The following is a 23,332-nucleotide window of genomic DNA, read 5'->3' on the forward strand; positions in this document are numbered from 1 at the left end:
CGAGAGTGCTTCAGTAGACGACTCAATGATGTCACATGTTCTTCCTTGTTTGCACATCTTCTCTTCTGACTGGTTAGCTTCCAGTTCCAACCCTCAGTGCCCCGAGTCGCTGGGCATGGGATCAAGAGGAGGAGCGGAAGCGGCAGGAGCGGTGGCAGAAGGAGCAGGACCGCCTTCTGCAGGTAGAGCAGAAATATATGGGCTCCCAGGAACTGGTCCCTGTCAACCAGCATCGTGAAGCAAATTAAAAAAAAAAAAAAAAACGTTAAAAGCTAATAACCTCATAATTAACAAATCTTTTGATAGGTAGCCCATCTTGTGTTAATTACATTTCTATTTTGAAACTTTCCCAGCCCTCTTTTTAAATAATTATTTACCCCGTGTATGTTTTAGAATGAGGCACTACAGTTTTGTGGAATTCTTACATGTGGGAAGTGTATGGGTTGTAAGGACTTAACACCCTTTACGCTGTGTGCTTATTCTGTTGCAGAGAAATCCAGCCCTCTTGCTAGCAAGGGGCTCTAATCAATTACAGCTGTGGTAGAGGGTGGCTATAGATTCAATTCTGAGTATCTACCCTTCCCTCAGACTGTGTTTTAATTTGATATAAGCTATTTGTTTAAGTTTATTTATTTCGAGGGGAGAGAGAGAGACAGAGGGAGAATCCCAAGTAGAACCCATGCTGTCAGCACAGAGCCCGACGTGGGGCTCGATCCCACAAACCATGAGATCATGAGCTGAGCCAAAATCTAGAGTCAGACGCTTACCCAACTGAGCCATCCAGACACCCCAATGTAATAAGCTATTTTGTACTTTAGGGATGGAAGTCCTATTGGTTAAAATAATATCACTGCCTTTAAAGATTGAGATGAATGGTAGAGCTAGAAAAAAATGCTAGTAAAACAGATTCTGTTTAACATCATTAACCTGTTAATTAACTAATTAACTAACATGCTGTCTCTTCTTATAGGAAAAATATCAACGTGAGCAGGAGAAACTCAGGGAAGAGTGGCAAAGGGCTAAGCAGGAAGCTGAGAGAGAGAATTACAAGTACTTGAATGAGGTAGTGTTGGAGTATGCTGTGTTCTCTGTCTTGGTGAAATTAGCTGAAAAACGGAAGATACTATATTTCACCTGGCTTTGGCCACATATTCACTTAACACAAGCTCTTTGGAAAATACATTGAGCTTTGATTTGTCAGAATTTTGCTCTGATGTTTCAACCTTTCTCTTAGTTTCTCTAGAGTATCATTAAATAATTGTGTTAATCAACTCTAACTGCATCTTTGTCTTCTTCTGTCTCTGTCACCCATGTGTGGCTTTGTTGGCAGTGAAACTTTTACCATCATTCCAAGTGGAATTCCAGGCCAACTGCAATAAAGTCTCTAAAACTGACTATAGATCTGTCTTTATGACATCATAGAAAGACACAGATTTGGACAGGTTTCTTGTTCTCCCTGGTCACCTAGGAACTGATGGTCCTGAACTCAAACAGCATTTCTCTGACTGCACGGGAGCCTGCCGTTGCCAGCTGGGAAGCCACCTGGGGTGAGGGGTCCAAGTCCTCTGACCGGGAAGGAACCCGAGCAGGAGAAGAGGAGAGGAGCCAGCAGCAAAAGGAGGGTGCGGATGAGGACCAGAGAAAGAAGCTGCAGGAGCAACTAACTCTTGAGAAAGAGAGGACACCAGAGGAGCCACAGTATCAGGAAGGGCAGGAGCAGAAGAGGCATCCGGCGGAGGCCGCGGAGCGCAAGCACCAGGCAGAGAGAGAGAGGGAAACTTCAGTCAGAATATACCAGTATAGAAGGTTTGTCCCACAGCCGAAGGGCACTGTCGTATTTTAAATTGGCTTGGCTTAGTTGTATCCGTTCCCCACTCCAGAGGCACTATGTTGATCCCTACCATCCATTCTCTACACAGGCAGCCCAGTGGAAACCCTTTACATTGTATACCTGATCCTGTCACCTTACTTTCCTGCTTACATCTATTCAGATGGCTCTCTATTGTGTTAGAACACCACCCAAGTCCTCGTAGTAACCTAGAAGGCTTGCACGAGCTGGGTCTTGGCCCTGTGGTCTACCTAGCTTCCTACTACTCTTCCTCTCACTCTGTCTGTTCCAGACACACTGGCCTCCTTTTCCTTCCTTGAAACTCTCCGATGCATCCTGCCCCAGGACTTCTGCATTTCTCAGTCCCTGTGCTTGGAGCCGTCTTCCCTCACATATTTGTTTGTCTTACTCATTTTCTTTAAGTCTCTGCTCAAATGTCACCTTCTCAGACTTTCCGGAATACCTCATCTAAAATATGTGTCTTTTCCCCACCCCTTCTCCCGACATACCATGCTTTATGTTAAGTGTTTGTGGCCTCCTGCCCACTGAAACATAAGAATTACATTTAATACTTCTTTGTTTTGTTTGCTTCTCTAGCCCAGCCCTAGAACAGTAGCAGGTATACATCTGTGGGATGAATAAATTGCAAAATATGCTATTAGTAGTTCTGCTTTCTGCAGTGCTTGATTGAAATACTTGTGTTTAGTTTTTAATCCAGAGGCCGTCTCATATAGAGGCTAGAATAACATTGTTTTGGTATCAATTCCTCAAGCTCAGGAAAGGCATTGAAGTCTGATAGTTTTACCGTAAACTCCTCTATCTTTTTAGGCCAATTGATTCCTATGATCTACCAAAGAGAGAGGAAAAATCCCCAGGGTTGCTTCCTAGTGACAGGTATGTAGGACATCTCATTGTAATATGGTTGGAATAATTTAAATGAATATTTGAGGGCTTGCCTAGATGTTTTGTAGGACTACTTTAACTTTTTCTGTGTGTGTGTGTGGGGGGGGGGATACAAAGATCTTGCTGGTTGATCTTTGTACGGACTAGCTTTTGCTGTGTAACCAGCTACCCCTAAACTTAGTGATTTAACATGGTTTTGTGGGTATTTTGGGGCTGATTCTAACTGGCAGTTCTTCTAATTGATTGGGCTCCTCATACATCTGCTACTGGTTTACTAGGCAGCTCTGCTTTGGGGAGTTGGCTGACTGTCAGCTGGGATGGTGAGGACAGCTAGGCCATGTGTCTTTCAAGACCCAGCAAGCCAGTGCAGTCTTACGTACGTGGTGGCTGAGCAGAGAGAGGGAAAGCGAAGAAGCATGCAAGGCTCCTTGCAGTCTAGGTTCTGAACGAGCCCGCCAACACTTCTGCCACATTCCGTTACCTAAAATCACAGGCCAGCCCAAGTTCACAGAAGAGAGAAAAACTCTACCTCTTTCCATGTAGGAGGAGCCACAATGCCAGGGGAATGGGCGCTGGGTAGAAGTGTGTTCATCTTCGGCAATCTACCTTAATTTTTGTTTTAAAGAGGTTACAAGCGATGGCCTAAGCTTACTCGAAGTCATGTGTGGACATCTGAAATGAGAATTGCGGCCTTCTCTTAGGCTGATTAGAACTACCGGTCAATTCCAGTAAATGTTATATATGTCTTAAAATTCCCTGAAATGTTAAATTTAATGTTTGAAAGTAACTTTAAAATGCTTTGCAGTTCTGAAACCATTAAGGACTTCTGGATAGAACTCTGTCTATAAATACCCAGTGTATGACCATTAATTTGTGTTTTCAGAGCTGACATTTCTTCTTTAGGAAGTTTGCCTTAGATATATGGAAAGAGTCATCTCTATGGGCAATGAGGATGACTGAGTAGGACTCCAAGTCGATAGGGAACATTAATATATAGGTAGTAATGGGCTGACATGAAGCTAGAAAATGTTTTAGCGATGGATGGCCTTATTTATAGTGAAGGTTTCTGGGTAATTGTGGATCATTAAAATGTGTATCTCTCTTTTTTAAAGATATGCATTTACTTATATATTTAAATAATCTTTATGTGGCTTATTACCTTGAGAAAATAATTAGATTGCAGAGGCAAAATCAGTAACTCCTGGAAATATAAAACACTGCTAGGCATTTATGATGCAGCACCTACTGAGAGGCGTTAAGAGGTGTGGCTGGACACCTTGTAATAAAAGTATTTTCTATGTTAATACAAATGAAACCGTCATGAAAGTTGCTAACAGTTGTGATACATTATTATGTCCTACACATTATTATATGTTGTATATATGCACATGTATGCTCTATGCATACGTATGTGTATGTATGATAACATATATTATTCGTTATTACCACTATCATTTGGAGTTCTTGTGCTTAAAGAATGAGAATGAGAACAGCATGGGTTGATACAGAAACCTAAATGTTGCCATTACAAAGTCAGGTAACTTCATAGGTTCCCTATGCCAGCACGGGTGAGTACCTCTTTGCACTGCCAAGATAGCATTTGGTCAGTGGCTGTTTCGGAGTAAGTACCCTAGTGCCCAAAAAGTCAACTTCTTGACCCTTGGGCAGCATGAAGGAAGTGGGGGACAGTATGATGTTAGGTAATCTGATGACAGATGTCTGGTATAGCCTGTGAGATCGAGATCTGGAAGAGAATCAAAGTACACAGATTGGTCAAAAATCATAGGCTTAATCATCCTACAAACTGGAGAGGATCTTCACATTTATATCTGCTTCAAGCATTAAGCTGTTTTCTCATTTAGAGACATCGCTGTTTTCTGCTACCTTGTACAACATGAAAAATTCCTTAGTATGAAAATAAATGTTGCTCTCAACAGACATAGGAAATAAATCAACTGCTTTAAAAAGCAATTTTTTTGGTGTTCTTACATCACAAATGTAAAAAAGATGTTCCTAATGAGACGTCTGTAACATGTTGTGTTTTGTTTTGTAGGAATAAATCCAGATCCACTACTGAACTGGATGATTACCCTACAAATAAAAATGGTAAATGTGAATTTTCCCCAAATTCCTCAGCACAGTTGCTTGTTTATGCTATCACACGCTATGATCGGTATTTTTAAAGTCAATATATTTCAGATTCATTAAGATTACATAATTAAAATACCAAGTATTTTTACCATTTGTGTATAAAAACAAAACTATCTTGTGGTTATTTTGGCTTTACTTTATAATGGAGGGGGTACTGGGAGATTAAAATGGTTTTAAATAGCTAATGAAATATGGGCATTTTTCAGTGCTGCTGATGGTTTTGTATAGATTTCATCTTGCAGCCAAGGAAATGGGACAGAGAAGTTTTCTGCAGAATACCAGGGGACTTAAAAATTGTTTATAAACTTGAAATTGTACATTTAAGTGCCAAGTGTCCCAAAGTCCGAAATGATAATCATTTCACTAACTTGGCAAAAATGAGCTGGAACCTGATATTATTAGTATAAAGTGTGCTTTTAGAAATGCATGTGGGGCACCTGGGTGGCTCAGTCAGTTGAGCATCTGACTTCGGCTCAGGTCATGATCTCATGGTTTGTGGGTTTGAGCCCTGTGTCAGGCTCTGTGCTGACAGCTCAGAGTTTGCTTCAGATTCTGTCTCCTTCTCTCTCTGCCCTCCCCCTTTCATGCTCTTGCTCTCTCTCTCTCTCAAAAAGAAATAAACATTAAAAAATTAACTAAAATATTCATAAAAGGAATTCATGTGACTGAAATTATATAACTAAGCAGGGGGGAACCCCAAGCATAAAGCATCATTTTAGAACAGGGTTTGTATATCAGTCTTTGGGTAAGCAGGGTGTTGGCCGGTTATATGAATGAATCGAAGGTCCAGGTGAGGATTGAGATGAATTTGGTGGACATGCCCACTGATGGATAGCTGCTTCCAGCTCCAGCCTGCTGCGGCATTGTGGGAGAATGCAAGCCTGTGAGGGCCAACTGTTTCTGTTGTAAAAGAGAAGTTAATTGGGGCGCCTGGGTGGCTCAGTTAAGCGTCCGACTTCAGCTCAGGTCACGATCTCACGGTCCGTGAGTTCGATCCCCGTGTCGGGCTCTGGGCTGATGGCTCAGAGCCTGGAGCCTGCTTCCGGTTCTGTGTCTCCCTCTCTCTCTGCCCCTGCCCCATTCATGCTCTGTCTCTCTCTGTCTCAAAAATAAATAAACGTTAAAAAAATTTCAAAAAAAAAAAAAAAAGAGAAGTTAATGAAAATCCACATTTTAAAAAATCTTTTAAGTGCTGACAAGGATAAACAAAATTTAAAACCCTCTGTGAGCCAAACAACACATCTATAGCCCTAAATGGTCTAGTTTGTAACCTCTGGTTAAAGCTCATAGAATTTAGTTTTTTAGGTTCTATGATCACCTCCTTCTCCTTAACACATAGGACCTTCCATTATCTGGTCCTAGTGTAAGTTCCCAGCTGTTATGCTGTCTTTCCTGGCAAGAACCCTTATCTTAAACCAAAATTTTTTCTTTCCCAGTTTATCACATGCTTTCTGATCTTGTTCCTCTGGTCTTGTTTGGATCTCTGAGTTTCTTTCCCCCCTGAATTTGCCCTAGCCACAATTAAAATCAAACTTTAAGTACTTCAATCTTCAATGTTTGCTTTCTTCCCTTTACTAACTGTAAAGCTCCTGAGTAGCAGGCAGTGGAACTAATGAAATGAAGTATTTTATTGAAAGACTCAGTTATGCCAATAAGGCACTTCTAAAATAGAAAATGTTTAATTTAAAATCTGACCAGGGGTGCCTGGGTGGCTCAGTCAGTTAAGAGTCTGACTCTTTGGCTCAGGTCATGGTCTCACGGGTTTGTGGGTTCGAGCCCCACGTCAGGCTCTGTGCTAACAACTCAGAGCCTGGAGCCTGCTTCGGATCTGTGCCTCCTTCTATTTCTGCCCCTCCCTTACTCTCTCTGTCTCTCTCTTTCAAAAATAAAAAATAAAAAAAAAAAAAAACCTGACCAAATTGATAAGCTGTATGCATACACAAATGTAAATGTAGGTATGTATGAGAAAACTTTGGCCTTTTTCACTGCTAACTAATGCAGAGAGGCGCCATGAATTTTGAAAAAAATGACAACAGCAGTAAATGTGGAGAGTGAAAGGGAACAAATCCTGAGATGAAATTTCCTAATCCAAGTTGAAAGGGGGAAAATACTTCAAAGTTATGGATGTTTTACCCAAATCAGAAATTAATCAGCTTATCCAATGAGACAAAGCCTTCAGGATAAAACCTCACTTAATTGTCATTCATATATTCAGCATCCAAATTCTGGTTTTGTCAGTTTCTTAGAGGACAAACAAATCTGATAACATTCCTCGGTTAGCATTTGGGTTACATGACTATTTTTCAATTTCACAAAAGCTATTTCAGTGATAGAATGTGCTCTTATTCCTACAATTTGGCCATGACTTATTCTAGAACTTACACTCAGGAAGACTTGAGTCATGTCAGCTGGAGATGCAGGCATATGTATCTTCCTCCCCCCAGAGAGAGTGTATGTTTTTTGAAAGCGTGTCACAGCAAGCTTTCGACGAGAATGTGTTTGATTGATTTAATTTCATGAGGAAAGAGAAGCGGAAGAGAAAGTATTTCTAGATGATCATTTTGAAGCTTACTAGCACTGAAATCAATGCTGGTTGTTTCCTTTTTGGGAAGCCTGCTTAAGTCTTTCTGGGTGCACCTGTGACGTGCCTCTGGGTGTGGAACTGGAATTCGCAGGAATAGCGGACTTAATTCTGTGTTCCCATGCAGCAGTCTTATTGAGAATTGATGTTAGCATATGTGCACAATGTCATATTTTTTGCTACATTGTATTTGGAAATTTATCCACTATCCAACCTCCTTTTTTTTTTTTTTAAATAATAGCTAATCCTGCAGTTTTTGATATGTTTTTAATTTAGGAAGCAGTAAATATTTAGACAGAATTGGGAGCATTAGCTCATCACAGAGGAGCTCCAAGAAGGAACAGGTGCCGTCAGAAGCAGAGTTAGAGAGACAGCAAATCCTTCAAGAAATGAGGAAGAGAACATCTCTTCACAATGACAACAGCTGGATCCGACAGCGCAGTTCCAGTGTCAACAAGGAGCCCATTTGTCTGCCTGGGATTATGAGAAGGTGCGAGAGTTTTTAGGAGTTAATTCCTCTTCTGTACTGTGAGGCAGATATTTAATTTCTGGACAGGTGGGTGACTTTGGACAGGAGAGTTGTCGCAATATTTTTTCTTATCTAAAATTCAGTGGAGAAAGGGCAGCACAGTGAATGTGACTGGGCACATGTTCGAGCACTTATTTGAGGGCCAGACATATGCCAGTTACTTTGTCTACCTCATCTGAATTCCTCTGGGGAAAATGTTTTGAGGCAAGGATGGTGATTCTGTTCTTCCATATAAAGAAACTGTGGCTCAAGCCGGGAATACACTTGGACAAAAACACATGGCTAACAGGTTGCAAAGGTGGATGTGAAATTCTGAAGTAATGATTCAGTCGCTTAAAAAATTTATGCTGCTCTTTGTCCTTCCTTGGCTGCTGAACTGAGAAAATTAAGCCTGTTTGTTTATAATGAGCTAATGGTTCATTTGGAATCATAATAGTGTTTACACAGTGTGAAACCTAATTTTTATAACTTTAAGGAAAACATATAGATATACATTAATTGAAAATGAGAAGTGAACATTTTGAAAGATGTTGATAAATGAATACTGAAGCTACTTTTATTAAGTGTTTTGCCAGGTGACAAACTGAGGAAAATTTGGAACACGTTACAAGGGCTAATTATCTCACTATACAAGGAACTTTCATAAATCAATAAATAAACTGTGACAACTTTATAGGAACATAGACAGGTGGTATGAACAGATAGTTCACAGAAAAAGAAAGTAAACATATAAAAGGTTAACGCTACTCCTAAGACAACAATGATGTATCTCCTTATAAGATTTGTAGAGGCTTAAATATTGACTAATTCAATCTAGTCTTAGCAGTGGTATAAGGAAACGAATTATTTCTCCCAGCTGAGTGCAAAGTTTTTCAGTATTTATTCAGCAGAAGCTTTTATGTCTGTACCCATGTGAGCTACCTAGTTTCTGGCACTTTATCTTCTGAATGTATTTGGATAAATATGCAAAAGAGAGACCAAAGGATATATACTTAAGTATTATTGGCAATAGGTAAAAAGAAAAGAATCAGAATATCTGTGAATAGGAGTGTACTCAGTTCTTGCTAAACAACTAACGGCACATTGATGAACCCCAGTTTTGAGGTGGCATATGATACGGCAACGTCTCTTTCATTCTTTCAGAGTTGTGTAATATTCTACCTTATCACAATTCTTATCACAACTGACTGGGCAGCACTTTGGATGATGTTGGTTGGGGCACTCGGACAGCCCTTTTGAGCTGGTGTTGGCGAAAAAAAAAGTTACTTTCTCTTTTGATAAAGGATGAGATAGTACATCATTTTGACTTTGTAGGCCACATCAGTGTCTGTCACATATTCTTTGTTGTTTTTTTTATGACTGTTTGAAAATAAAAAATATCCTTAGCTCATGATTTGTGCATATCCTGATGGTGGGCTGTAATTTGCTGACCTCTGATGTAGTTGCTGCACTGAGAGCTCATCTGGAGCTCTTGGTGAGGAGCCTCTGCTCCTGCATGGGCCTCTCCCATAGCTGCTTGAGCTGCCTCATGACATGGTACCTGGATTCAGAGAGCAAACCTTTCAGGAGGATAAGCCCTCATGTGCAGGTGTGTCACGTGGCCAAGCAGAGAATCAGTGGGAGGGGACCACGCATGTCACGTGGCCAAGGAGAGAATCAGTGGGAGGGGACCACACAATGGCCTGGATGCCAAGAGCATGAGTCACGGGGGGCCTCTCAAGTACGGTCTACACATGAACCGGCGTGAAGATGGTCCTAATGTAATACATACTCCATGGAATAAAGTGAGTTATGAAGAGTACGCATTGTGGAATAATCCCAGTTGGTTAAGAAAGTTAAAACCATGAACACATTACATACGTGTATAGACATGGCTGTACTTACGTAAATTTGTATCTGTTTGTAACTCTGTAAACAGAAGAAGTCTAGAAGTTAACAGTGGTTACCTCTGGGAATTAGGGCAGGTAAATTGTGGTAAGTGAGGGTGGTCGGGGGGACTATATTCATCCCTCAGATACCCCTCTATACCGCTTGGGTCCTTTTCATCATGATGATGTAATATTTCTCTAATTATAAAAGAAAAAATGCATATTTTACACTTGGGATAAAAGATCAAGTTTTAAATGTAGTAACAAAATTGACCTGTTAGAAATTAACCACTTATAATTTAGAGTCGACCTTTGTAGATCAGAATTTATGTAAGCACTTGACTTTAAGAGAGGTTTTCCAGAAGTTGTATTTAATTCAGTTTGTGAGCTAAGTTCTATATTAAATGCATATTCACTTTAAGGGATGTGGCTGGTGAATGTTTCCACAAGATAGACATTGAAGAGTTGACTAAATTCAGGTTTGGGGTGGTGAGTGAATGAGGACTGCATAGTAGGAATGGTCTGGATTACTCTGGAATCAGACAGACACTGTTGAAAGCCAGTTCAACCTAGCTCTTTTTCCTATGGAGAAGTTAGCATCTGTGAGATATAAAAAAAAATGTACATAGTGTGTGAAAAATAAAAATTTTGACTATGTTTAGTCTAACACCTGATATATATAAGTGCCTAAAATGGTATTTTTTGGTTCAATTTTAAAAATTAAGATATGTCTATTCAGCTGAATATTTAAAGGAAGAATGTAGTAGTTTATTTTTAAAAAATTAATATTTTCCACTTTGGTGTTTTTTATTTTATCTAAGCACCAAGTAAAAAAAAATAAATGAAGATTAATTGAATATGAAACATCATGATTCTGATGAAAAGAAACTTTGGTCATTAGTGGCAACTTTATATGTAACGGGACTCGCTAGATTAATACCTACTTACAAAATACAGAAGGTAGATATTTTAGTGACTGTAATGATAGATTCTAGTTGAACGTATTATATAACCTTAATTAACCCTTTCTGTGTTCAGAGGTGAATCTCTAGATAACCTGGATTCCCCAAGATCCAATTCCTGGAAACCATCCCCTTGGCTCAATCAGTCTTCAGGAGTCCATGCTTCCTCCTCTGTTCAAGACTTCAGTCGCCCACCACCTCAGCTGGTGTCCACGTCAAACCGTGCCTACATGCGGAATCCATCCTCCAGCGTTCCCCCTCCTTCCACTGGTTCTGTGAAGACCACCACCGCGCCTTCTCCCACACCACGCAGCCATTCTCCTTCAGCATCACAGCTGGGTTCCCAGCTACGCAACAGGTGAGAACCCTAGTCTTGGGGTATTTTTTCATTAAAATTTCCCCAGAGTCTTGTCCAAGTTTTCTGGTGAAAACCAAAACCAAGCCTTTGGAATCTGTCAAATTCAGCATTCCTTTACCAAAATTAATTAAGGTTTTCTTAATAGCTTTCCATGCTGCCCTAAGAGCATTTACGGATGTCTTGTGAAGCCATCGGAGACCTTTGAAACATGTGCTTCATTGCCACTGTCCCGTTTGCTTGTGGTCTTTGCACACGTACTTGTGTAGTTCTCAACGTGGAAGCATAAAAATATACAGTAATTTGTGAATGCATTTGAAATTTATGAGTAAGAGCAGTATTGTAAATGTTTGACTTTTATTGAGACTATATGCAAACTCTTTTTTTTAATAGGAACTGAGTGTAAAAGGAAAGCATTATAACCCAGCTCCATTGTCTGTGCAACTTTTAACAAGCTGGAGAAAAAATGTTAAGTAGTTAGATACTGCTTTTTTTGTTTTTGATTTTCAAACCATTGCTGGCTACTTATGTAGTTTGCCAATATTTTGTTCAGACTACAGAACCCAGTTCTGTAGGTTAAATGATGCAGGAACTGGTTAGAGTCGTAACCGTAGACCTTGACTCAGCTTGTCTTCTGATGTGGAGTAAAACTCAGACATCAGCCTGTGTTAGGTTTTGAGGTTTGTTAGCCTCTGCACAGACCCAGTGCTTCAAGAAGCCGTATGTATACTCCAAAGGGAGTTCTAGACATATAGTACTTTCCATTGCAATGAAATAATGAAAAGTAAAAAAAACACGGTGATTAATATTGGAATTTTTTTTTGCTATCAAATGAGGGATTTGTTAAGAAGACATAGCCATCTAAAATAATGTTACTTGTTCCAGGATCTCTAAAGTGTGTATCATGGAGTTTTGAATTAAGGGATACGAATTTGTGGTAAATGTGGGGAGAGATGAAGGCTATGGCGTTGGAGGAAGGCAGAGGACAGAGTGTGCACTTACTTATCTGAGAGCTCTGCCCTACAAGAGCAGATAGGAGACGGGCTGTTGACTTTTTTGCCCTGGAAATGTCTCTCTCAAGGAGGCAGCATGGGCAGTGATACACTGTGTCACTACTGTGCTAGTACGATGGGATGCAATGGTAAGAAGTGACCTTTACCTTCCCACCTGGGACAGGAGAAACATACATCCAGGGGAGAGTAGAACCCCTCCTTACCTATGTAAATGGTAGCTGTCATCCAACTGTCACCCAGAGGCATCCTGGAAGCCAGAGGCACCGTCCGGAACACTGGGACTTCTGTGTAACTAGAATAGCAAGTGAGTGAGAAAGAGGCTGGGAAAACAAGGTTGAGATGGTAGAGGAGATGTGATCTAAGGACAGTAACGTCAGGAGGTACAGGATGGACGAATTACACTGAAATTGTTCATTTGTACAAATAGGTGTCAAGGGTTTCGGAACCACCATGGAGATCCTTCAAGGTACAACATAGCATACTTTGATTGTCTGGTGACCACTCTCCTCCCACAGATACATACTTTCTTAAGTAGTTATTAATGTTAATGCCAGAGTGTGATTTTAAGTAACCTTGATTTGAGCAGATGAAAGCCTCCCTTCCATTCTTGTTCCGCGTCTAGGTCAGTCAGTGGGAAGCGCATGTGCTCCTACTGTAATAACATTCTGGGCAAAGGAGCTGCCATGATCATCGAGTCCCTGGGTCTTTGTTATCATTTGCATTGTTTTAAGGTGAGACGGAGACAGACAGCCTGTAGGCCCGCAAAGCTTTGCTTGGAGAGCGCATGGCTTCTTTGCGCGCTGGGTGTGGATGTGTCACTAACAAAACTCCGTGCTACATGCGTCAGTCTGTGCTGCACTTTGAATCACAAATTGCCTGTTCTCAAATCTTAAACTAGTTTCAAAAATTAAGTCCAGAAACACTATGTACTACCAGCCTCCAATCTGTTAAGATTCTAGAAGTCAAATTTACAGCTTATAAATGCTTCATCTAACATGCTGTCATAGACATACCTGAAATAAAATTTACCAGTGTTATTAAGAGCATGGGGACATGCAATTCCAAGTGTCTGAAAGCTTAGCTTTACTAGGGAGAGTATGTGAAGAAGAACATTGTAAATATTTTTATAGCTGCAAAGCCTGCTTACACCTGGTGGGTTTCTGCCCATAGGAACGAAGGCTGTAATTACTTTTTTTTTTTCTTCAATATCTATCTTTAGGGACACATCTATGTGATTCTAGAACTTGCATTGGGCCAGAAAGAGACTTTGGTTCTTATTCCTGGAGTCTCGCAGACCACAGCTTGTTTAAGCCTGTGTATTGCTGGCTTGAGTGGTTCCTGGGCAGAACAGAACGAGTCCAAGTAATTAGTGTTTGAACATGTGGAACCGATATATGTTGCCTTGAAGTGAAAGTGCCGTGTCCAAACGCTTGCCAGGCTGGTGCAGTGGGGACACTAGGTGTTGCCCACCCCAGAGGAAAGTGCCAGAAACCCACTCCTCATTTACCTCACTAGTTCATGCAATACCTTATCCTCTCACATTCCCCTACAAGAAACGAAGACTGAATTCTTTCAAGCTAATCAGCAAATCATTTTTACTCTTTTGGTATATTTAGAATGATAATTTTGACTCTTAAAATTGGACTTAAGAATTCTTTAATGTCTCATCTGGCAGGCTTGATTTTCATCTACTAATTATCTTTTGGGCTTCCCCCCCTCCCCCCTTTGCTGAAATGTATTTAAGAGCTTAGAAGCTGCATTCTGCTCAGTCTTTTCTTGTTTTTACCTAAGAGTGCCCCAAGACTTCCTGAGCTGACTGACTGTGGTGGTTCTTTCTCGTTCCTCAGTGCATTGCCTGTGAACGTGACCTCGGAGGCTCCTCCTCAGGAGCTGAAGTCAGAATCAGAAACCACCAACTGTACTGCAATGACTGCTATCTCAGATACAAATGTAAGAGAGCAAATCAGGGAGAAAATTTCTTGTCTTCTAAGGAGACCACGGGTTCCCGTGCATTTCCCTGAACCTGCATCCACATTCCCCTCAACCTCCCTGCCTTAGATGCCAGGCTTTAGGAATCTTAGTGTGTCCCCCTCAAAGAGGCTGCGGTGAGTGGGTCAGTGCTCCAATGCCAGCCACACACTGGTGGGTCAGGGGTGGAGAGTGAGGAATTGGAAAGGGATGTATGGCTGAAGCAGGACAGCATTCTGTGCTGTCTGCTCAGTGTTTGGAGAAACTTCTAATGACTTGAGGATATCAACAAACCAAAACAGACAGCTAAAATGATCCTTCTGGGTAGACTGTAAGCTGTTTTTTGGCAAAGAGTTGGTCCCTCATCATTAGCTGATTCCTATTAGCTAACAGTGGGCTCTGATTATGTGATTCAGAACATGACCAACTTTAAAACCTATGGTTTAAAAAAGGTAATAAAGAATAGTCAGTTTATGCTTTGTTGCTATACAATCATATATCCGTATATACAATATTTTAAAAAGGAGAACGTTTATTCTGATTATATGGTGTTTCAGTGTCATTTTTGGAAAAACTGAGTTTTTTAAAAACGTCACCTGCTGGTTTGTGTCTAAGCACGTTTTTGTTTGTGTGTTAATAAAACATAAGATAGCGCAAATAGATTGCATATTGTTTATAGCCACATAAAGACAACTATTACTGCTGTTTATATTTTGAACCTTGATGCTGGTAACATGTGTTTCTTCCTTATTGTGAAAGGGTGTTACAAGTGGTATCAGCAAAACCATTTGCTTTTGAACTCTGAGGTATTTATATGGCCCTTTATGTGAAGAGTGCTTTGAAAATGGTTTCAGCTCAGTCAACTCTCTCTTATCTGTCAGCGGGTTGTGAACCTTCTCTCCCCAGCATCCCGTCGTTTGGATGCGACCACTGAGGTTGGAGAGTGGCAAGGCTGGGCATGTAATGGCGGGAGTGTGTGTATGTGTGTGCGCTTTTCTCTCTTTAATCAAATTCCCAAGCCAAATATATTTGATCTTTGGAATCTTCAGGGGAAAATTGCCCATGCCTTTTCTCTCCTCCAGCACAAATAATAGAGAGTTGAGTGTAATTTCTATATTAGCAGTTTATTTTTATAAATAAAGAATTTTAGAAACGAGGCTGTGATTTGCCTAGCTTTACCCTAAGTGAGTGACAAGGTCACGCTTTCTACCTCACGGGGCCATTCTCTGAGTGATTACCACTATGTATCCCAGGCAGCGATACTCAAGTATTTCTCAGGCCTAAGTCCTTTTCTTTTTTTCTCCTTGCCCGATCAGCTGGACGGCCAACCGCCATGTGATGTAAGCCTCCCTGCGAAAGCACTGTTGCAGATAGAAGAAGAGGTGGTTGCTGCTGATGTAGATCTATAAATACATGTTGGATTTCTTTTGTGCTCTTTTTTAAAAAGGATAACACTTTTTTTTTTTTTTTTTTTTGCCTCTCTAGATTACATCAGAGCATTATAGTCTTGGTAGAACGTGTATTTTTGTTGTTGTTGTTTATTTATAAGAAGGTAATTCTGTATGGGGGGAAAAGTGCAGTATTTACTTTTTGAAGTCAGCATCTTAAAAAGCACAAGGGAAAAATAAGAACTTCAAGATATTTTTGGCGCTGATAATGATCTAGTTTGACTTTCTAGTGGTGTTTTGAAGAGGGTTATTTTATTGTTTCTTTTTTAAAAAGGTTCTGAAACATTATTTGAAATAGTTAATATAAATATATGATTGCATTTGCTGTTTATTGTAATGTATACTAAATTAATACAGAACCGTATAGAAAATGTCACTAAAATCTACCCACAAATTTGCCTTCTGTATCCTTCTTTTCATCTATGTAATATTGTGCTTTTTTTTTTTTAAGAAAAACTTTTAGCATACGTGACATTTTATTTGCTTGATGAAGAGATCTCTATTTTCTTCAGAATTGTCGCTAAGCAGTTCTCAATAGAAAGCTGCTGTTTTTCATTAATACAAAATCATCAGGGTTTGTATACCAAAAGTTTTCTCCAGGAACTAACAAGCCTTTCTGTTCATTGCATTTGTAAATAAACTTGCTGTTGCATTAAGGAATGGTTCTCCTTTTTCTTCTCTGTGTGTGTGTGTTTGTCTACCTCCCAAACCTTTTAATCCTATTTCAGTATGTGGCTTTTCTTGATATTTTTTTATTTAGCGTCTTTACTGAGATATAAACTAACATATAATCAACTTCATATATTTAAACTGTACGATATGACAAGCTAAATATGTGTGAATACCTATGAAATTATCACCATACTCTTGATGTTGTTTTATGTGGAAAACTTTCACTAGGAACTTTATTTTAGAGGGAAGGTTATTTCTGAATGCAGTACACTTCGATAGTAAGAGGTGAAATGGATAGTACATTGTTGAATCATTTGGTTAAAATCTTCATTCTTCTGCTTCCCCAATGATAAAAGAAAATAGTGGTTTAGAAAAACCTTCATATGTTTTCAGTCATATGTGGATTTTGAGAAACTTAACAGAAGACCATGGGAGAAGAGAAGGAAAAAAGATAGTTACAGAGAGGGAAGCAAACCATTAGAAACTCCTAAATACAGAGAACAAACTGAGGGTTGATCGGGGCGGAGAAGCCAGGGGTGGGAGGGGGAGGCAATGGGTGATGGGCATTGAGGAGGGCACTTGTTGGAATGAGCACCGGGTATTGTATGTAAGTGATGTATCACGGGAATCTACTCCTGAAGCCAAGAGCACACTGTATAGTATGCTACCTAACTTGACAATAAATTTTATATATTAAAAAAATCTATGTAGAAAAAAACACATGTACTTTGTTTTAGAAATCTGGAATGGCAATGTAAGAATAGAAAACTAGCATGTTTTGAGCAAAAATATCAACTTGCACGAATCGTTTGTAACAAAGTAGAGTAGATAATTCTAGGGTATGAGAACTGTATTCGGAATAGGTTAGAAATAAGCTCTAATATGGGAGAAAATTTAAAATTTAGTTTGCTCTTATTTTTTAGTACTTATTTTATTTAATCTAAAATAAAGAATGTGCTTCCTGGGGCACCTGGTTGGCTCAGTTGGTAGAGCATGATTCTTGATCTCAGAGTTGTAAGTTTAAGCCCCACGTTGGGTGTAGAGATTACTTAAAAATAAAATCTTAAAAAAATGTGCTTATTGATGAAAATTTATCAAATGCCTCAAAGCATAAATTTCTCAATTCCCAAACTCCAATGACAAGAGCTGTGTTTGGATTCATTCTGTATACATTTACCCTACATTCTTGGTTAACACTGGATTGTGAATTTTTCTGTGTTCTTAAAATCGTTTCTATTTATCTTTATTAATGGTTAATATTTAGTTGATGATTCTAATGGGCATATTTCAGTTGTTTCTAGTAAGCATTTTAATATATGCAATGATTACATATTTACATATAAATGTATTTCTAGCTTAAATCCTGTAATGGACTCTTTGATCATTTTCTTTTTTCTTTTTTTAAAGTTTATTTTGAGAGAAAGAGCACAGGGAGGGAGGAGCAGAGAGAGGGAGAGAGAGAATCCCAAGCAGGTTCTGTGTTGCCAGTGCAGAGCCCAGCATGAGGCTCTATCTTACCAACTGTGAGATCATGGCCTAAGCCAAGATCAAGAGTTGGACGCTTAACTGATTTAGCCACCCCAGTACCCCCATTTTATCTCTTTATGTTGTCATAGATATGAATTTACTGACCCAGAATATAAGCGCATGCTTAAAATAAGCATTTTAAGACTGTCACAATATATATTGCCAAAGTGGTTTCTGGAGAGATGCTACCAGCTTAGATCCCATGAGCAGCACATGGGCTTGTCCATTTCACTGCATGCTTGCCAAAATGAGTTTCTATTGCCTTCTTGTCTGCCTGACACGCAGTAGCCCTCAATATGTAGTAGCTGCAGAAATTAATAAACTGCTTCAATTTGTCATGTTAATTCTGCTGCTTCTTGCCTGTAGCACAAGCTTTAGTTCTTACATCATGATTTTAGTTTTCTGATCTGACATTTTTTCTGTTACTCCTTTTCATCTAAGTCTCTTGTGTTTTCATCTTTTTTTTTTAACGTTTATTTATTTTTGAGACAGAGAGAGACAGAGCATGAGCAGGGGAGGGTGAGAGAGAGAGGGAAACACAGAATCTGAAACAGGCTCCAGGCTTTGAGCTGTCAGCACAGAGCCCAACGCAGGGCTTGAACTCATGGACCGTGAGATCATAACCTGAGCCGAAGTGGGACGCTTAACCGACTGAGCCACCCAGGTGCCCCAGTCTTGTGTTTTCACCTTATCTGTTCACTTTTCATCTCATTATGTTCTTACGACTTTTTTCTCATGTTTCTCACATTATCTTGCTTAGTGATATCAATTTTGTTAGTATAAATTGTTAAGACAGTTTTCAGAGGTTTTCTTCTAAGACACTGGTTCTAGATACCTTTGTAGAAGCACATGAGTATGTGTTACTTCATCTAGGAACAAGGAAAGATTCAGTCATTCAGTATTTTTTAATTGTACTTTATGTCCCAGGTAGTTTTGGGCACTGTAGATAGAGCAACAAATCAATACAAAGTCTTGCTTCTGATTGGGCTTAGATTTCAAGTGGGGGAGAGAAAGGATAAATGCAGGAAAATGTAACTTATAATAAGGGCATCGAAAAACAAATGACCCAAGGTATAAGGAGGATCGACAAGTGTGAAAATGAGAGTTTGGCCATGCATTTTGTTTGTTTGCTTGTTTTTTGTTTTGTTTTGCTTTGTTTTGTTTTGTTTTGTTTTGTAAGGGTTGTCAGACACTGCCTCTTTGACCTTTGAGCCAAGCCCTGAAGGAATGAGGGAGCAAACCTTACAGGTACTTGAGAGGAAAGCATTCCAGACATAGAGGAGAGCAAGTGCAAAAGTCTTGAGGTAGGAGAATACATGCTGTATTCACGAAGCAACCATGGGGTTGGAACAGAATGAAAGGGCGGTAGGAGATGTGGAGAGGGAAGGCACAGGTCAGCGGGCTGTTATAGGACTTTGGACCTTACTTTGAATGAGACAAAGAGATGTCAGAGGATCGAGCAGAGGAGTGAAATGAATTACATTTTATAAGGACTACAGACCACTGTGTGAACTAGAGATTGGAGAAGGGCAAAGGTAAAAGCAGGGAGACGAGTTTGGATTCTATTGAAATGGTCCAAGCAGAAAATGTTTTCTTCAACAGGGTAGGGGCAGGGGAGGGAAGGAGGAGTAGACAGATTATATGGTGTGTGCATGGGTCTTGGAGGTGAAGCTGACAATTCGATGATGGACTGGATGGAACGGGAGAGAAAGGGAAGAGTCAAAGTCTATAGTATTGTCTTGAGGAACTGAAAAATGGAATCTTCATTTCTTGGAAGGGGTCAGGTTGTGGGTAAAGCACATTTGTGGTAGTGGGGCAGGGAGATCAGAGGTTTGGTTTTTAAACAGGGTAAAGGTTGAACAGTCTATAGATCATGAAATGACAGTGTCGAGTAAGCAGCTGGCTAGGCACGTCTGGAGTTCAAGGGTTCCGAGATGAATGTAGAACCCATCAGTATATAGCTAAAACTAAAGCCGAGAACCAGGAAGACTCATCTGGGTTCTGAGTACATAGAGAAGGTGTCCAAGGACAGCGCTAACTTCAGAAAGGAAAGTAGGATGAAAGTTTGTTGTATTCAAGAATGTAAACTTGGCATTTTACCTAATTTTCATTTATATCACAGGGTGAGAACTAGCCAAACAAATTAGAAACTATCTGGATTCCAATGAAGACAAACAGAATAATAAGCACTGCCGGTTAGAATTGAGGGATGTGTCTAAAAGGGTATGTCAGGGTTGGGATTCAACTTGTTTTATTTAGCACTTTAACATCCATCCCTGCAATCTGAAAGAGGGATTAAAGGCATGCTAACGCAAGTCCCAGTTCATACCAGTAAAAATGGCATTAAAAAAAAACCCTAATTTGTGTTTAAAATTCATGTGTATGGGACAGGAAAAACCAACTTCCAGATTCTTGTCATAAAACACATAGGTGCTGGGAGTATATTTGATGAAGACAAAGCAATCCTTATTCTTGTATGGAGGAGACAGGCACACCCCCACAAGATTCTAGTACATGGTGTAAGAGGCCAGGGAACTAGAGTGTGTGAGAATCCGTGTGTCCTTTACACTAAGGGAGCAGAAGTGACTTCACTGCTGAGTTGCTATTTGAACAGCATCTTTTTTTTTTTTTTTTTTTTAATTTTTTTTTTTTTTCAACGTTTATTTATTTTTGGGACAGAGAGAGACAGAGCATGAACGGGGGAGGGGCAGAGAGAGAGGGAGACACAGAATCGGAAACAGGCTCCAGGCTCTGAGCCATCAGCCCAGAGCCCGACGCGGGGCTCGAACTCAGGGACCGCGAGATCGTGACCTGGCTGAAGTCGGACGCTTAACCGACTGCGCCACCCAGGCGCCCCTGAACAGCATCTTTAAGAGCAGATGCAACCTTGGCAGATCTTGTAGATGGGACAAAATACCCCTTGAGTTGAGATCAAACTCCCAGAATTTGTTCCCTTACTTTGTTTTCCCAACAAAACCATACGCCGTTTGGTCTGTTTTGCAGAGGAATGGGAATATTCCTCAGTAGTCTGTGGTAGAGTATCCGTGAAGCCATGAGGATCTCCCCAGGTAGGGAGACTACAAAAAGGAATAAGGTGAGAGGTCATGACTCCAAAACCTGAAGTGAAAAAATAGCTCTGGGACCTCAAGCTTGGAGAGTGTAGAGACTGATACTGTTGTGAGAGAGTTCTGTTTTAGACTTAACTGTAAACTTGACATATGAGAAGGGTCTGAAGGTAGCTGGGTTTAAATAGAAAAAAATGGTGGGGCATCTGGGTGACTCAGTTGGTTAAGTGTCCAACTCTTGATTTCGGCTCAGGACATGATCTCACGGTTCATGAGTTTGAGGCCTGTGTTGAGCTCTGCACTTATTTCCTATATTTGAACCAAGCGTAATCCCATATTTTGGTAATCAGGACCCCGTTAAGTGGAGTCCTGATTACTTCCAAATCATGCTATTGCTAATTAGAGTATCATGGAGTAAATGTTGCAGAGTCAACCACAACGTGTACCATAGTTGTTAGCCTTTATGAATGCTCTGGAAAATTGAGTATTTGCATTGTGCAAGACTCTGTCTTGCTTTCATAATCAACACCTTGTCAGTGAGGTTTTTTTTTTTTTAATGTTTGTTTTTGAGAGAGTGCAAGTGGGGGAGGGGCAAAGGGGGGGGGCGGACACACAATGTGAAGCAGGCTCCAGGCTCTGAGCTGTCAGCACAGAGCCTAACGCAGGGCTCGAACTCATGAACAGTGAGATCATGACCTGAGCCAAAGTCGGACGCTCAACCGACTGAGCCACCCAGGTGCCCCTTTGCCAGTGAGTTTCTTAAAGAACAACACAGAACAGGAGAAGGAATGAGAATATTTTATCATATCCAACAAGGAAAGGACTATATGAGGGAGTAGTTGCTAGAACAGTTAATATGTTCAAGCAAATAAAGATCAACTCATGGTGGTGATGAGGGGGGAAATTGGGAAATGATAGTTTATGAATACTTTGTGAATATGAATGTACAAAACAGTCATACTTTTTCAGGTTTCTTATATAAAAATTCATAAAAGGATATCAAGGGTTAAATACTCATCTCTTTATGACTAAATTTTAAATGTCTTAAGATTTTGGATTTTATATGTTATAGTCCCATGATATTGTTTAACACATTCAGTTGACCCCATAACTCTCAAAGATCTGTTTGACAACTCTCTGTGAAGCTTTTTAAAAAATGTTTATTTAGTTTTGAGAGAGAGAGCCTGGGGGAAGAGCAGAGACAGAGGGGGAGAGAGAATCCTAAGCAGGCTCTGCGTTGTCAGCACAGAGCCTGATGTGGGGCTCAAACTCATGAACCATGAAATTGTAACCTGAGCCAAACTCAGACGCTTAACTGACTAAGCTACCCAGGCACCCCTGTGTGAAAATCTTTAGTGCTTACGCTATCAAGATCCTCAAAGCTCTTCTTCAATAGTATTTCAACACCAATTTTAGAATACAATCTTTGGAAGGTTATTAAAACTTCTTGGTATTAAAATTAAAGAAAAAATAGGATTTATTTAACATTCCATGGGAGCATAGGAGAGGCCTGGCAGAAATCAGGAAGATGATTTAATGTAGCAGTGTTTTCTAGATTACATTCAGACTTTTAGCTTGCATATTTTTGTGTGCCACTTGCTGCTGCTTTTTTTTTTAAGCTAAAATGCCTTATTAGATCCATAATGAATTCGGTGTCACAGACCTGCATGTGAGGCATTGATCTGCCAGTTGCCACTTCAGGCTAAATAGAGAGTTCCTCTTACATTTGTCAGAGGCTCATTCACCTCTTCAACCTGTTCTATGGTGTCAGGAAAACAGCCCTCAAAGATGGCCAGAGGACGTCTGTGGGTGCTCTCAAATCCATTTCTTCCTCCAAATCAAACGAGCTCCCTCTGATCACAAGTCATAAAATGCTCAGTTTGTGGCAGTTTCAAGTTCAGAGGTATAGTGAGGTTTCAGACATCCTTGATGCCTGCATTCTGAATATGTGTAAATTGTAGTCTGGGGAGTATAGCCCCAAGCCGAAGAGGAGGCCAGGTGAAGTGGATAGAAGAGAGAGAGAGGAAAGAGCCTCTCCCTGGTTCACCTTCACAAATGTTTATTGATTGCTTGCCATGTGCCAGGTTAATTAGGGGCATGATAGCAAGTGTGGTATTTTCATACTATGAAGTTCAGCTATGAAAATGACTTTTGTCATTGAAATTAATATCTACTTACAGCCCCGGTCCATCTGAAGGCAGAAAACTCAAATCTAGTCTATTTCTTCTCTCCAACTTTTTCAGATTTAGATCCCGTCAAATCAGGATTTTCCCTTGGGTGGCACCTGGCCTTTGGCCTTGGTCACCTCGGGGCAGAGTCGTGGCCCTGTGGAGTGTCTATGGAAGCACTTTGTTTTCCCCGGTTTCTGTGCCGATGTTCACTGCAGTCCTATTGTCCTCTCTGATCTTTCGACTTGGTCAGCCCTACATGATAGCATCCACTGGGGTGTCCCCTTTCCCATC

At 40.3% G+C, this 23,332-nt stretch overlaps 1 protein-coding gene across 35 annotated transcripts in view; it reads left to right on the forward strand.

The window, feature by feature from the left end:
* The window catches only part of LMO7 (LIM domain 7), a 196,359-nt gene extending 180,097 nt beyond the window's left edge, over positions 1–16,262 (forward strand). For 27 of the 35 annotated variants that reach the window (XM_045479202.1, XM_045479252.1, XM_045479261.1 and 24 more), the window contains 10 exons: positions 78–182; positions 971–1,063; positions 1,469–1,806; positions 2,657–2,722; positions 4,785–4,837; positions 7,740–7,953; positions 10,899–11,180; positions 12,813–12,921; positions 14,038–14,140; positions 15,475–16,262. In XM_045479202.1, the coding sequence (XP_045335158.1) occupies positions 78–182; positions 971–1,063; positions 1,469–1,806; positions 2,657–2,722; positions 4,785–4,837; positions 7,740–7,953; positions 10,899–11,180; positions 12,813–12,921; positions 14,038–14,140; positions 15,475–15,497 (1,386 nt within the window). In that variant the 3' untranslated portion in view covers positions 15,498–16,262. Of the gene's footprint in view, positions 1–77; positions 183–970; positions 1,064–1,468; positions 1,807–2,656; positions 2,723–4,784; positions 4,838–7,739; positions 7,954–10,898; positions 11,181–12,617; positions 12,755–12,812; positions 12,922–14,037; positions 14,141–15,474 lie in introns of those variants that run through there. The other 8 variants (XM_045479031.1, XM_045479079.1, XM_045479088.1 and 5 more) reach the window with 3 other exon arrangements.
* Positions 16,263–23,332: the final 7,070 nt, after the last annotated feature.

Source organism: Leopardus geoffroyi, chromosome A1, assembly GCF_018350155.1.
Source record: "Leopardus geoffroyi isolate Oge1 chromosome A1, O.geoffroyi_Oge1_pat1.0, whole genome shotgun sequence".
In the NCBI taxonomy this organism is placed as follows: Eukaryota; Metazoa; Chordata; class Mammalia; order Carnivora; family Felidae; genus Leopardus; species Leopardus geoffroyi.